This window comes from Pseudopodoces humilis, chromosome 2 (genome assembly GCF_049639895.1).
Source record: "Pseudopodoces humilis isolate 2021_Gansu_Grassland_sample_001 chromosome 2, ASM4963989v1, whole genome shotgun sequence".
NCBI lineage: Eukaryota > Metazoa > Chordata > Aves > Passeriformes > Paridae > Pseudopodoces > Pseudopodoces humilis.
Genome location: NC_142201.1, coordinates 13793070 through 13809428, shown reverse-complemented (window position 1 = coordinate 13809428; position 16359 = coordinate 13793070). Strand labels below are relative to the sequence as shown.

The window sequence follows — 16359 nt, the reverse complement described above, 5'->3', positions numbered from 1 at the left end:
AATGCATCTTGAAATAACTGTAAATGGTAATGGTGGGGTTTTTTTTTTTAAGAATCTTCTTGGTCTGAGAGTCATTATACATTATTGAAATAATCTGTATATGTTTCTCACCGCTCACTTTTAACATAGCAGCTATCCCAAGGCATCATTGTAATTGTCTACCATCAAGACTGAAGATGATTTTGAAGGCTGAGATGTTAATAGTTCTCTGTGTTCTGTTTGTTACTTTGCTCTCTGGTATGTATGACTGGTTCTCATCCCCAGTCTTCTGAAGTTCTCTGTTAGTAAAGGATGGAGACTGTCACTGGCGAGAAGACCCACAGGACACAGCTCTGCATAAGGAAAATTGGATTTTGTCATGTCATACTTGTGCAGCTATCAGCAGCTGCTTGTGCTGCAGAATGCTGTGGGTTCTGGTGGGTTGTTCTCAATGGCTGACTTCCTCAGCACTTTACAAACCCTTTCAATAACAGCCCTGGTTTCTTCTGGCAGTCCAGTTGTCTTGGGGTGTTGGGACTGTGGAGCTTATAGTGTACATTCTGCAGGACTCAAACATACCCAGTAAGAATCTTGAGAATCATAACTCTTTCTTATGTAGCCATTTCTTATTGTTTGCAGTCATCACTTCTGTAAGGTTGTTGGAAATGCCAGCAATGTCAATAAAAGTGTGGATCTGGGGAGTTAGAGAAAACAGGTCCTCTTGTATTGGTTTGAGATGGGGAACACAGTACTGCCTGGGAAATGGGATTGCATGAAATGATTAAAGCCGTGTACTTCTGCTAAAAGGTGCCAGTTTTTTTCAAACTTTGCAGTGAATTTTTTTGTGTACTACAAAAATCTGTATACTAGACAAAAAATAAAGGCCCTTTTGCCTATGTTTATAACTATTCCCTCTAATTAGGCATCTCATTAGTTTTTTAAGAATAATAACAGTCAGTTAAAAGTATAAGTAGGGTGAAACTTTGATAGCTGGATAGCATAGCCTGAGTCTTAGTGATGGTCTTTTCAAGAGCTGATTAAATTAGCGACTCCAGAGCTCAGCCCTTTGAACAGAAGTATTTTGCTTATCTGTGACCCTGGAGATAGACACTTTAGCAGGCAAACAGCATGGTGTTCCCTATCCTAAAACACAGGAAGACTACTTCAACCTTTATAAAATGGACGCAGCTCACTGGCCTTCTTTAATTGGGACATAGAAAGCTTTAGTTGTCTTTTTGTTAGTCAGAAGAGATGAATTTGAGACTCCTCAAGTTACTTAATTTGAGGACTTTATTATGAAAATATATAGATATTTGATGCCTTATACCTGTACAGAGTTGATTTTAGATTTATTGTATGTCGTAGATCTGCTTGCACATGGGAGTTTTTCCATCCATGAATGTGTCAGCTAAGCTTAGTTTTCTAGGTTGTTGAGTATTGAACTAATTAATGTTCTTCAGATTTCTCTAAGGGCAGGATGGGAGATAATATGGAGACTCTTGTGATATTTGTGTTTTTTGCTTCAGAAAGTTGCTTTGAAGGCAAGTTAGTTGGAAATCAGTTTGAATTGTTTCCATGTTTGCTGTTTGGGATTATTGCTAGGGGGATTATACATAGTTCATGGTACAGTGGTACAAACTGGGTTGTGCCCATGATACTCAGGGCCAGGGAACAGATGAGTAAGCTGGTGTAGGAGAGCACTGATTACCTGAGCTGGCACAGTTACTGCTACAACAAATCCTTAGGAAGCTTTTGGATGAATTATGCGCTCTGGGAATGCTGAGATTGGAGTGAGTGCAGGTAGAGCAATGCTTAAATTTTTAAAGAAAAATTTTAGGAATGTGTGTGTGCACATGATCTGTTTTTCCTCAAATTAATGTTTTCAAGGAGCTAGAAAGAAGGGAATGACCTTTTTTGGGCTGAGCATCCTCTGTCACTAGCTTTCTTCCTGTCTGTAGGGCTGGGTCTACTGCTCAATTCTGACACAAAGGGAGACGATCAGGTGTTTTGAGTCTCCTTAATGCTCTTTCAGTATTGAAGTTTTTACTTAGGCTATCAAATTGTTAAATATTTGAACTGAATGCAGTTAAAATAATATTTTCATTCTTGTCTTTGTTTGGATTGGAAGTCTTAATGTTCTTCATGGAGCAGTATGAAGGTTTTATGTGCTTATTTTTGGCTGTGCAGATTTTAACTTTTGAAGGGGGGAGATGACTTGACAAGGTTTTGAGTTTTACAGCTTTTTAAAGCCTTTTCGTTGAGTGTCCTTACTTGAAGAACTAATTAAGAAAATGGGTTTCTGAATGGGAAATCTCCCAGCAAAAGGAGTGTTCAAGAGAACTAAATGTTGGGGGTGGTGGGGTGCTGTATTGGCTCTTTCTTGCTACCATCTCTGAAATCTGTACCCTAATTTCCACCTGGGAAAATGCTGCATGAGTTCAGTTGCTTGTGTGTTTTGAACAGTGTCTTGCTGTAGTAAAGACAATTTGGAACTGATGCTGGTTTGGTTTATATAGCAGTTAATCTGTGGCTCTAGATGTTGGAACATTGTTCATCCCGTACTAAATGTGGAAATAGCGGAGAATGCAGGAAGAGCTGACTGGCATTAAAAGCAACTTTTCTTTCTCAAGTAAGTCAATCTTGTGTATGAAGGAGCAAGAAGATGTCAAGTCCAGTATTAGTTTAAGCCTAAGATTATAAATGAAACTCATCAATAAAAGATTTGAGCACTTACCTATGTAGAGAGTTAATTTTAAATTTACGTTCTCTGGTGGGTGCTTTGGTTGCCTGATGTACTAGAGAGGCTAGGGCTTTGTTTTTTCCTGTGAGACAGATTTTGCTTTTGTGGCAGGAGCTTGCTGCAGTTAGCTGTAAAAACACATTATGTATATTTGAACTTCTTGTGAGGGAATGGTATCTCTGATCCTCGTAGCTAAATTTGACTGGTTCTATCAAGTGTTGGATTGTCTGAAGTGCTGAAACATCTGATTGCAGTGATAACATGCAGATGATAGGCCTGTCTCCTTACCTTATTGATTTATGGTATGTGAACAAAATTTGCTGACTCCTTAGCAATGATCTGTATGTGAAGACCATGTAAATAAGGATTAAACAAGACTCAAATGTCTCTGGAGCTTGAGTGTTGGCAACCTTGGCTAAAGGTGTGTTTGCAACTGCAGTTCAGGAATGGGTCTGTTTTGGTTGTGTTTCCTTAGCAGCCTCCATGAGTGGTGTGGGTTCAGCCTGTGCCTTTGTCTGGGCTGTTGGGAGCCGAGCCCTGCAGCTCTCCACGGTCTAGTTCTGGCAGGCCTGGACTGAGAACTGGCCTGCTGAGTGTCAGAGCACAAATGGGGCTTGTCAGGAGGTGTTAATGCAGGTATTAATAGCTTTCCATTTTTAGCAGCAAGGACTGCTATGAACTCATTCCCTGCTCTTGTTGGTTTCTAGTTTTGAAGATTAAAATGCTTTATGACTGTAACTCTGAAAATATAATTATCTGATTCTCCAGCATGATGTCAAGTTCTCAATGGCTGCTTGCTCAGACATGAAGAAACTGTCACCTGCAAAGGTGAAGGCTAACAGTGTGAGAGATGTTTTGTTGTGAGGCTCTGGTTTAAGGCTGTAGAACAAATTCTTGTAGGAGAAGACTGCTTTTGGCACATCAGCATTTCCCATTTCAGATGTTTCTCTGACTATGCCCCTTAAATATCAAAATCCTTGAAAGAGTAGGAAATTGTATACGACAAAGTACTGTGCTTAATATTTTTCTAGAAGATGGTCAGGTCATAGGTGATTTTAAAGTGGCTTGAAAGATTAAGTGACCAGAAGAGCTGTTATTATTTGGACATGAAGTTCTGTGTGTTTTCTTCTCCACAGCTTTATGTGGAAGGGCTACAGGTATTTAAACAGATGCCAAGGTTTAAATTGTGAACAGTCTTTGTCTGCCAGTTGGTGGACTTCAGTTGTGTGTTACTTGGAGACAAATGAAGTTTGTTAAGGCTTTGAAGCTACCTTTGTTGATAATAAGGCTCAAGTGGAGGCCTGTGTTGTTTTGGGTGTTTTTTTTGAGTTAACAGAGAATGGCTTTGTCATCTGTTGTGCCCATTTCCAGAAGATGGACATTTTAAAAGTTAACTGTAGTAGGATGCCGTATCATTTCTAGCTGCAATTAGATGCCAGGTATAGAAAAATACTTTTATAGCATATATTTAATTAAAAATGGAGAAATAATTTGTAAATGTCAGAGTGAATGGGAGAGACTTTAATAGTGTTTGAAAATATGGTCCCTAGTGTCCTTCTAGCATCAATGATGGTCTTCTAAAATTTTGCCAGAAGCTAACAAGGGAAAACTCCTCTCACAGGTCTCTGTGGTGGATTCTTCTTAATTTTCCATAATACATGCTGCTGCTGGAACAATCAGGAGTGAGTCTTCAGATACTGATGAATCCACAAGCAGAGGTATCCTGTATCTGTGCAGTAAATTAGATTTTTGATAACCCTAATAGAGCAAATAAAGTAGAGGAAGGAAAAATAACTTATTAACTTAAGAAAGAACAACTTATTTTGAGTGTTTTTATTCCATTGTGGAAGTGGATGGATCTCATAGACCTATATTTGCTGAAACCTTGCAATCTTCTATGGAATTCTCCCTTGAATTAGGGAGCTAATACAAAGGTGATGGTAGTGCAGGGGAGGAGAACGTGTTGAATTCTCCTTTTTGTAGCAGGCTATTGTTAATGCTTTGAGAGCTCATTCTGATCATGGTTGTTTTATCCACAGTATCCTAAAGGACGCTTGGATGCACAGTCACTCCCCTTGTCTGTGGTGATCACATGGAAGTGCCAGTAAGTTCATGCACTTGCTGATGTGACACAGTGTAGCTGGATTTGCCTGTAATAGCTATGTAGCTGGAAATCCTTAAAAATAAGAGTGTGAGAGGTGTTCTGTGGAAACTTCTGGAAAAAGTAGCCTTCTACTTTTAACCTTGTGTAATACATAGTGCAATAGAATGAGTGCATTAGGAAACTTGATGATTTGTTTTCTCATGGCTGAATGAGTAGTAATAAATAACTATTTCCACCTGCTTAAGCCTCATGCCATACATAATTTGTTGACTTCTGTGTCTAAGTCAACATAATGAGAATAGTCCTCATGGGTGTAAATTGATTGAGAGGAGTAATTTTAGTATAATTTTCTGCATCCTGCTGTTTTTTACTTTTGCAGAGCTGGCAAAGACAAAACAAAGGATTTTTCCTGTATGTTCTGATGGGAGACTTTGAAACTTAATACCCAGAAAGGTGTATGTTGCTAAAGCCAGTTGTTATTCATTTGCATCTGTTAACATGTCAGGAAAAAGCTACCTTTGTTCTGGGCAGTTATGAAAGCAGGGGTCTCGGAGTATGCTTGAAGGGGTCACTTTCATTCTTGTGAGGCATGGGGTTATTTTGTTGTTGGAGGACAAGCCTTAGCTTAGGCAACTGTTGGCATTCTGACTTTTGTTGAGCCTGTAATATTACTGTGAAAATTTCTCTAGATAGTCTGTTTCAAACACCAGTGTGCTCTGCTCACTCATTTTCCATGCAGGCAGATCCTTTTAATTATGACAAAATAAGTAAAATTCTTAAGTTTTCTAGTTCTAAGAAAAAGATTGCTTTGCAGGAGTTGATGACTAAGTGATAACAAGTTATCTGCTAATTATTGTGTACTGCTCTATCCTCTTATGTATGATGGAGAGGAGGACTTAGGAGGAGGAGGAGGCAGCTGTTGATTTTCCATGAACTGTTGTGACTTTTGGCTTTCTCATTTTTTATTTCTGTTTTCTCAAGTGCTAAAGGGAATCTAGGACATGGAAAATACATGGGAGCTTGATGAGTCTTCTCCTTGGCTCTGGACTTCTAAAGTTTATGAACAATTTGCTCAATAAACATTTCTGCTGCAGTTTAATACCTCTTAATTCTGCAGTATTTTCATGGTTAAGATTGAGATACAACGTTGGCATTGGAAAAATACCTGGGATTAGTCTGTGCATGAGAGATTCCCTGTACACCTGTGGGCCCGAGGACACTATTTCCAGTATGAGGTGGTGGTGGAGGGGGCCACCAGTTTGACTTTTATGGGCTCAGTGCCAGAGCAGTCAGGTGTGCAGTAGTAGAACAGTAGTAGAAGGTTGAATGCACCCCCTCCTTCTGCTCTTCATGAACTGCCCCTGGACCGCAGATGCCTAAAAATGAATCTCTTCTGTCAGGTGTGTTCCCTTCATCACTTGTATGTGGGGCCCTCCCACCCTGTCTCTGTATTTCCTTTTCCTATAAGATTTTTGAAGAATTTGAGTTGATAGGTAGAGTGCCTGTGTGCAAGGATATCAGACTTGATATCAGAACACTAGGATTTATTATGTTGAAGCAACCTAAACAACTCTGAACTGAAAAGACATGCCAACAGTTCAGGTTGCTATTTACTATTAGCATATTCTGCATCTTGATTCCTAATGTATGCTAACTCTTTAAAGTATTCTTAATGAAGCACTTAGTTTGATTTGTTTTCTTCAGCTTTCTCTATTGAATATTTAGCTACCAAGGGAAAATTCATCAGATGCAGAATCATGTATAAGTGCTTTGATGTGTTCTATTGTTTTGGTTATGCTGTGTTTTCACTCGTTTAGAAGAAATGATTGAAAATCAGGGTAAGAAAAATTTGAAGTTGGAAGTGGGGTGAATGTTTTCAAATGAGAATTAATCTGTTCCCATAGTTAACTGAAATTTTGTTAATCATAGGGCATGAAGAAGTCTTAAGCCAGAATATTTGTAGAGATTAACTCTGTCTGGCTCAATAGCAGATGACTCCAACACTGAGCTCAGGTATCAGAGTGGAACTAGCCAGTGTGTGTGTGAGGCCAAGACTTCATGCTTATGGTGACTCTGGACTTTGCTCTTATGTTCACAGATTACTGTCAAGTACTGACTGCTTTGCTGCTCAAATTCAGAGGAACATCTGCAACTGCTGCAAGTCTTCTCTTTAGATGTGTTGGGGTCCAAAAACATTCTGACTAAACTGGGCATTAACTCTTCTGAAAAATACATGTATTTCAAATCCCATACATAGTGGGTTTTGTTCCTGTTCTCTAAAGTTGAAACTCTGGGCATTTTTCATTCCTTCTGGTAAACAATTACCAAATGCCTAAAACAGTATTTTATACTTGGTACCCAGAGTTTTTCTTCCTGAATAACCAAAAAAAAGTAATGACTACTTGAATAAACATTTAGATGTAGATTCAAAGGTGTTCCTATTGTTTCAATCACCATTGTCCTATTTGCTTATCAATGCTTGATAAAAGCATATCTGAGCTTGGAGTGAGGTGGTGACAGGTGGATTTGGGTGAGAGATCCTGAGATGGCTGAAAATTCCTGATGCCTTCAAGCAACCACTTAATGCCTCAGACATTTTATAAAGGAAGCTCCAACTTGGGAGAATTAATTAGCCCTCCAAGGCAAATCTTGTGTAGTATAACTAAAAGGATACCTGGTGAAAGAGCATGTTGTTGTTTTAATATATCCTATTAATAGCATAGTAGGGAGAGCTTAATCAGGCTTGTGCCTGGGTTCTTAGCAAAGAGCTCTGTGGCTGAATGATGAGCCATATGTGAGGGGTTGGTATGTTCATGGAGCAGAAAAAGATCAGTGATGATTTCTCCTGGAGTGTCTGCCAAGATACACCTAGCAGGATTCCTTAAAGCTGTTGAAAATGGACTAAATTCTTTCAGACTGTTCACTATCTTGCTGCCATCTTGCAGGAACTGCAGAATGAAGTGCTTTGGGAGTTGGATGCTAGTTCAGCTTGGGTTTTGTATCACTTTACTCTTGGGCCTGGGAGGGTATGGCATGCATGAGTAAACAGAGTTCTTTAATGTTTTTGTGGGGATGACCTAAGAAGTAAAGGATGGAAATGAAAATTTGTTTTGAAAAAGATGGGGAAGGTAAAGGAGCTAGGTAAGGAAGCAGATACTACTGAAGAAGTGGGGACCACGTGTCTGAAGTGACAAAAGTTCTTTGTGAATGTACTGGCACTGGAGCAGCTGCTCTTACCTTTTCCAAAAAGGGCTGATGCCTGCCAGAAGCTGCAAATTTAAGTGAGCATTTCAAAGTTCCTTTCCCAGTGCAAGGCTGCAGAGGTTAGAACCAGTTTAAGAACTGTGGCTCATAGTTATGGCCCCATTTATCTATTCTTTTGATGCCTAATAAACATGTTGGCTTGGTTGTTTTCCCACTTATTACTACTGTAACCATGGTTACTGGGAAGACAAGCTGTGTACTCTGAGCCTTAATTATTGCCTGTGCCATGGTAGAACCTGATGCTGGATTGGAAGTCTAAAATCTTACTGGTACAGATGATGCAGATTATTATAGGCAGGTAGGGGAAGGAAGAAGTTTCATGGTGGTAGTGGACTGTGGTGCTCCTGACTAAGAAGGAGCCAGCAGTTAAATAATTCACTGTGGTCTAACAGAATTTAGTTTTGTTCCATCTATTTGCCTTTAGTTTGCAATATGGAGGTAATGAGTGAGATGAAGAAGGTGAAAAATAAATTTATCTCAGAACATGCATTGAGATCAGATAGTATGAGCAGTAAGCGAAGCTTTCCAACTTTTAATAAATATCCTTGGTTACTGGGGGATTGGCTTGCTCTTGACTTTGTATTTGAAGAAAAGTAAATACTCTGTCAGTTACTTCAGTCTGTCTGGTTGAAACATTCAGGGGAAATTCAAGTCTGGGGTTTATAGTTGGGCAAACGTAAGTTTCAAGTCACCATATTTTTAGTTTAGCCTACTATGGAGTTGGATAGAGATGACTGATTGATGAACTTTGATTCATTTGGTATGGGTTTTTTTTCAGTCCTTTGTAGCTTGTATAACTCCATTTTATCCTGGAAACTGTTGCTGATTGTCTGCAGGCTACCTTTACTGGTTTCCAGTGTTTATGCATTTTGGGAGCAGGGGTAAAACAAAATAAGTACCTTGGGAATAACTCTTTAAGAAAGTCACAATGGGGAAGATTGTGTCTGTGCTGAAGCATTTGGTTGTAAACTGTGCCTCCATACTGCGTCTGTGTCAGGTGATTTCTCTGGTAGAGATACTAAATCCTTGTTGCATTGTTGCCGTATTGGATGACCATACTGGCATAGTTTTGTGAAGCAGAAGTGATGCTACTTGCCTTACAAGGACAGCCTGTAGATTAATGTTTTATTAGGTTTCTTCACTGACATTACTGTGATAGTCTTTCCAGTTTTTTTCCTGTTCTGCTAAGTTCAGTTTTAGGAGCATCCTTCACTAATTGTGGATTTGTTAACTCCAAAATAAATGGGAAAAACTTGCATCTTGTTTTTGAGACACTTGTTTGAAGAAATGAAAATGGTTCATTAAAGCTATGTTGTGGGTAACAATAACCCCCCAGAATGTACAGCAAACTTGAAACATATGAACTTGGCATATTCTGACTGAAGAAATACCTTTATGGACAAATTATCAGCTTGCTTTTGAAGGTAGTTGTACCAGAGTAATGTCAGTTATTTCCAAGTGAGTTTTTGTGTGCTCTTCTGAGGCATCTTTTCCATTTATCATGAATTTTTCAACTGGGGACTTGCTCTGGCCTGGATATTAGAAAAAAGGATGTTTGTGGAGGGGTAGAGTGGATACGTTAGCCTTCAATACCCTTGTAATTATCCAGTATTACAGCTTAATGTTTTTTGAGGTTTCTCGTCAGTGCTGTGTTTTTTTGGGGGATTACTGTTTGTGTGTGAAGTGATTCTAAAAGTAATTGTGTGCATAAAGACTTGTGTGGATTGTGATACAGTATATGATCAATAATAGCCATAATAAAAATGCTCTCATTAAATCCATAGTAGATAGCCATTTTTGCTCAGGTGTGAAAACTGATTTAAAAGAAAGTTGTTTGGATACCCATGCACTGAGAAATATCTCTGGGGAGATGAGAATGGGCAGAAGAGAAGATATGTGAAAGAGTGTTGAAATGGTGCTTAAAGAAAAATTAATCCTGGGTGCCAGGAAGAACTTTCCATCCTCTAAAAAAAGGCAGAAGTCACCTGAGTGGAGAATCTTCATTGATTATTTTTTTTCTCTCTTAATCTTGCAGTTGATTGTAATGCCGTTCTTAAAGCTCTACAGCCCATTTTTCAGGAGCAGGGAATGACAGAAACAGTTCATAACTGGGAAGACCATGGTTATTTAGTAACCTACATCAAAAAAAATGGCAGGTGAGTGGATTTTCTTTTTATTACGCCTCTACTGTCCTTCTTTAAAATATTTATTTCTCCCTCTATCGGACCCCCTGTAGTGTTGACAGGGCAAGCTGTCTTATGTTTTTATCAGCCTTGTGTATGAAATAGCTATGATAAAGCAGAATATTGTTTCTAATCTGGACTATGTCATCTTGCAGTTTGAATCTCAGGAGCTTGAACTGCTCAGTCTGATCAGTACCCTAGAATGGTGCCTTGGTTTCAGCACTAGTCGTTCCAGATGCAGGACAGCTCAAGTCAGTTCAATGTATTTGTAATTTTTCTGACCATTAAATATGTCTAAATATGTTGGAGTCTAACCTTAGCATGTGAACAATGACAGCTTTGTGTCTGTCTGTATTTACATGCCGTTATATGCTTCAAATTCTCAAGCAGCTTCTGAAGTAATTAACAGCATGGTAAGGGGTGGTTGGTGTCATTAGTGACATAAAAGCTGGGTCTGCTGGGACAAATGGATAAAGAAAACTACATTCCCTTTATTTCCTGATGCTGCCTCACAGTGTGAGGGTTAGTTGATTATGGTATACATTAATCTGGTCTATTTATAAGTAACTACCATGATTTTATTGCACTTATTTTCTTATAGTTATTTAGTTACCTGTTCTTGACGTACATGTGGCAGTTGCTGCTTTGTGGTTGCCTGTTTTTTGTTTTTTGCTGGTTGGATTTGTTTTGTTTGATGGTTTGTTTCTGTTTGTTTGATTGGGGTTTTTTTGTGGGGGTTTTTACACCCAAACTAAGGTAACAAGTAAGTGGATATGAGTAGTTCTATGTTTATCATTCTCAGTTGTGATTTATGAAGTTTTTAGTATATTTCACTTAGCTTTTCAAATGTGGCACTGGCTTTTTCTGCTCAAAATTATTTTGATTTTATGCTTGATGTGCCTAGAAAAACCTGTTAGTTGTATCTTGCTTTTGTACAGCCTTGTTTATTCTGTCTTTAGTTACATCTGATTTTATATTCTTCCTGAATTTTTTTATCAACATTGCAGTTCTGGTAACCTTTTGTCTCTGAGTTGGTGAAAAGATAGCAAAGTTGGTAATTTTCTACTCTGGTCCTAGCCTTCCCCTCTATTGAGTTAAGCTTTCATGTAATTCTCATAAAAAGATAATATCAAGGTTCTACAAACTCTGAAAAATTGAAAGATAATATACCTAGAAGTAAAAAGAAGTTAGATGATTAAAACATTTGGTATATTTGATTACATGGCCTCATGTTGCTTTCCTGCATTTCCTTGAGTTTTAGAGGGGCATGAGATGTGAATTCTTAAACTGGGCTTTCTCTTTGTGAATTCATGTGTTTGTTCCCCTTAAGATGACAGCCTCTTCTAAAGGTGCACTTTCAGAGTTGAATTGCCTCTCTTTTGATGTGTTCCAGGAACTTCCTAGAAAACAGGCTATTGTTACATAACTTTTCCAGGAGATAAGTGAACTGGCACCTGGAAGCATCTCTGATCAAGGTTCTTATAAAAACCTAAATTTAAAAATATCTGACTTGATTGCTCTTGTTACACAGTCAGCTGAATACATGTGCAGAAGAACTTTCTGTATGTTTTAGGACCTCAGCAGCTTTGTTTCCTCTGGTTACAGAAAAAGCCTAAATACTTTTTTTTTGTAAAGTAGCCCTAAACAGTATATTTCTTGTAATATAGTTTGCATTTCTGTTTGATGCAGTTTCAGTTAACTTAATTTAAACAAATGAGGTTGTAAACCCATAAAACCCAACAGACTGGACAGTTAAAAGCCTTGCAAAATGAACACATTTCACAAGTAGTATGAATGAACTGAATAGCATATGGAGGATTTCATACTGACTAAATAGGCTTTAATACCAGCAAATTTGTCTGCACTTTCTTAGTGCCCTGAAATATCATACATTTTTAGTTGGCATAAAAATATTACCTGACACAACTAGGAAGAAACTAGGTAGGGTGCTCGGATTTTTCCTCTTCTTTCCCTGCAAAACAGTGAGTGTGCTGAATTTCCAGCAACAACTTGTGATAAAACTTGGAAAAAAAGAGTTGTGGTGGAGGGATAGGTATGTCCTGAGCAGCTCTTGTAAGGATGGCTGGCTGCAACCTTTCACAAGTTCCCTAGAAGGAGAGATGGAGTGGGTGCTGTGAATAAGGATTTTGTGAGCATGTGCACACAAACATGTTTTTAGCCAGCCAAAGGAGACTGAGCCGTTGCAAGACAGATGTGCAGCTGATGTAACAAGCTGGGTGCTAATCCCTGGGAAAAATGTTTGAGATGAGATAGTAATATGTTGTTAAACAGTATCTGCACTCCAAAGTTTGCTGAGATAACACCCATAACCCGCAGGGTGCCCCATGCTGTAGTCTGTGGAACATGCCCACAGTCTGTGGGCACTACTGTTGACAAAACTCTCTGACAAAGCTACCATGTGAACAGCCCCATAGAGGGCTGCGCTGGTTGAACAAATTGGAGCTGATCTGGGGATTAAGACATGCTTTCCTGTTGTCATTACCAAAGCAACAGATACCTGTTTTCTTTTGTCCAAAGCTAAGCAAGCGGAAGTCATATGTGGCAGCTCTACCTAGTCCATTTACTTTGTGATGTGTTCTGACAACCTAATTGAAGGAGGTTCAGCTCAAGACATTTACTAACAGGCTTGTCAACACAAAGCTCTGGAGTGGGGCAGGGAATGGCTCACTTGAGCCACTCAAGTTCTTAGGTGAAGTGGTGGGGATGGATGCATTCCTCTGTGCTTTGCCAGCCCCCTTGCCCAAACACTGCTTGGGAAACAGTAGCAGCATGTGCCATAATGGCACTCTGTCTCTTGAGTTTTGAGGCTCCAGCAATCTTGTTTTTCTGAGCTATGTGTTTTTAGATTCCTTCTAGAATGGTTTGAAGGGTCACATTAAGCAGCATGCTTTTACTGAAATGTTGCTATCTTGGACTAAACAGTTAAAAGTTAGGTTTAAAACATGTGAAGCTTTTATCTTACTTAATGTGTATGTGACTTCATACAGAGTCATGTTGCCCAGTATATTTCAGTAGTTTTAGAAGTGTTGTTACATCTAAGTTAAGGAATAAAATCGGTGAAGCTAATCTTTGGAAACGAATATCTTCTCAACTAATACTTCGTTTTAATATCATTGCTGCTTGTAAACAAGTAGCCTTTTATTATACTCCATAGAGATGTGAGACTTTTTTCCTTGTGCATCTACACTCCTTCTTTTGTCATGTTCCACCTTGAAGTTCTTCAAAAACCCCCAAAACCTGAAACTTGAGTCATTGTTTTTACAGTAGAAGAGTGTCTTTTCTAAAAGACTTCCCATGTACACATACCCATTTTTAAGTTCAGTGTCTAAATTCTTGTTTATGGAAGAATAATCCTACTGGCATTTGACTTCACTGTTCACAGCAGTGCAAGCTTTACCCAGTTGAATTTGGCTTGTATATCACAGAGATGCTGATAAATGTGTTAACACTGTGAAGGGAGAGGGGGGTGTGCTTACTTTCTTCCTTTCTTTGTTAGTCTTTTGCTAATCACTCTGTATGCTAGACAGCATATTTCAAAGGACCAGGATGAACATTCCTCAGCTCTTTGTTTCAGGCTAAAATGTTGTAGTTGCCTATGGAGTGACAGAGTGTAAAAATGGGCTGAAGAATAGGAAGCAGTTGGTAGGAATCAGCAACAGCTACCATGGTAGCTTTCATTGGTTAAATTATCTTATTCTGTAAAACCAGACCTGGACTAATGGTATAATGAAGAAATGTATTTGCTTAGCTTCTTAAGGTCCCTCAAGTACTTTGTAATTAAGGTGAAGAAGACTTTTAAGAAAGTGTTTTAGTGAAACAATGTAATGCCATTTTTAAAAATTTTATGTTTTCCTAGTATAAACAAATTTCTGTTTCCTCCCTCATTGAGTAGTTCGGCAGGTGATACTTTTAGTGGCTGCTGTTTTTGGAATACTTAAACTCTTCCATTTTATAGTGTCAGCAGATAAAAGCTTAGATGGGCAAAGAGGAGTTTGTAGGTACCTGTCTGTCTATCCAGTTGTATTCTCTGGGTGTGGTGGTTTGGGAAATCCTTTCTTGGGTATGTGGGATTGCAATATTTCGTACTCTGCAGTACAAGTAACTAAGATAGGATGGTACATTTTGGGTTAGAATATTTTGATCTCTGCTTCCTAGTTCTGTTTCCAGCAGTTATTTTTGATTTGTGCAGTTTGGAATTATTTGTTGACATCTGATGTTTTCTGATGTTCAGAAGCCAAGATGCAGCACTCAGTAGAATTGTCTGTAGCTGACACCTGTTTGCATACAAGCACAAAAAGCTTGAGTACTGCCTTGGAGGATGTGACAGATATGCAGGTGCAGCACCAAGTGGAGCGTTCTTACAGTGGGGGCTGCTTTTCAGACGCAGATTTCCTTGTCAGATGGAAAGAAGATGCCTCCTCACTGAACCTTTTTTTCCATCTTACTGCTTTTATGAAATTATGTGCAAACACATGCCAAAAGTGTGGCAGGTGGTTTGTTTTTTAAAACAGGTATATTTTTCAGAAAGATGAGAAAGGAGAGGCTAATTTTGAAGCAAACTTTTCCCCCCTCATTTGGATTTTAAAGTAATCTTTTCATAGTAGAAAGTGGAAACTATTCTCATTGTTTTAAAGAACCCTCTTCCACACATTAAAAGAGCTGCTGCTGATAAAAACCTGTGTTCATATATGTTCTGCCAAGGAGACAAATATAAAGTGACAAAAGCCAGTGTAGCCTTTGCTGTCTGCTGACTGAAGCTAGTAACTCTTTTGTGAGTTCAGCTTTGGCCTACCACTACTGCCTTAATACTGTTTAATACTGGACTGTTCACTTTGAGTACACTTGTAACGTTGGCTGTGTGTTTAAATCTTTACAGGCATTTTAGCTTATTTTAGGTGTCTGTTTTCATCCATATAACTTACAGCCAAGGTATAATCAACCTTGACCTGTATTAATGTTAAGAATTTTTAATTTCATTCAAGTTGTTTTTTTTAAAATCAAAAGCTAGCTGAGAATGTCAGCCAGAAACTTGGAACTTGAATTTTTGTCCCATTACGCAGCCTGCTGCCTGCCTTTCATGTCTTCCCCCTTGCCCTAGGTGTCAGGACCCTGCTATTCTGCTAGAGGTGACAATTGGATGAAATGGATGGTTCTGCAGTCCAGTTCTGTCTCTATTCTAATGCTGTCATATCGCTTAAAAATCTGAAGTTGTGTGCCTCTACTGTCAGAGCAACTCTCCTCTCTACCTCTCTTGCCTCCCACCTCAAAGTAGGGACAGGAACATCCCCTCCTGAGGCTCTCATAGAGTCACAGAGGAAGTAAAGATGTCAGCTGTCAAATCTTATGACAGCTATGTGATTCTTCTAGGAAATTAATTTAAAAGAGAACTTGAGTCGTGGGATAGTCAACCTGTTGCTTATTTGTGCAAAAAACAACTCCCAGAATATGGAAATAAACTGATAGAAAGTTTTTCTAACAGTGAAAATATTTCTGACACCACACCAGTTTTCAGGGAATCAAATTACAGAGCTGTCTTATGAACTGCATATACATATTTCTGTCTGTAGTGCCACAGCTCTGAGGGCCTATGGACTTCACCCTTTTCACTGTGGACGGTTGTGTCCAAAACCTGCTGGAGTGACCATCCATCTTCTCAGTTCTGCTCCTTTCTTTCTCTCCTTTAAAAAACCCCCAAACCTTCATGTAAACAGAATCCTGGTAGGCTTTTGTGTTCCCAAGTTAAAAACCTGTGTCGGAGGACACCTAGTGGGGAAGCTCTGGGATGGAGGGAGGGTTGCTCCAAGGTGGTGACAGTCTGTGGGCTCTGGGTGTGCGTGTGTGTAGTAAATAGAAAGGCCTTTTCTTCCTGGGGGCAAGACCTGTCTGCAAAGTCTTGAGGAAAGACTCAGACTGCCCAGACTCATTCTCTGAAAAGAACTGGGTGACAGTAGTAACATATCAGAGCTGCAGATCACTGCTATTCTAAAACCATCGAGGTGTTTTTGTTCTTGAATTGTTTTAGTCAGTTTCATAATTTGGTTATTTTACAGTTACCAGAAGTTATCTTC

General features: G+C 39.0%; 1 protein-coding gene across 1 annotated transcript in view; it reads left to right on the top strand.

Moving 5' to 3' along the window:
- Window positions 1-16359, top strand: part of SMS (spermine synthase) — a 42920-nt gene that overhangs the window by 3321 nt on the left and 23240 nt on the right. The window contains exon 2 of the mRNA XM_088051400.1: window positions 10123-10243. Coding sequence (XP_087907526.1) covers window positions 10123-10243 — 121 coding nt within the window. The remainder of the gene's footprint in view (window positions 1-10122; window positions 10244-16359) is intronic.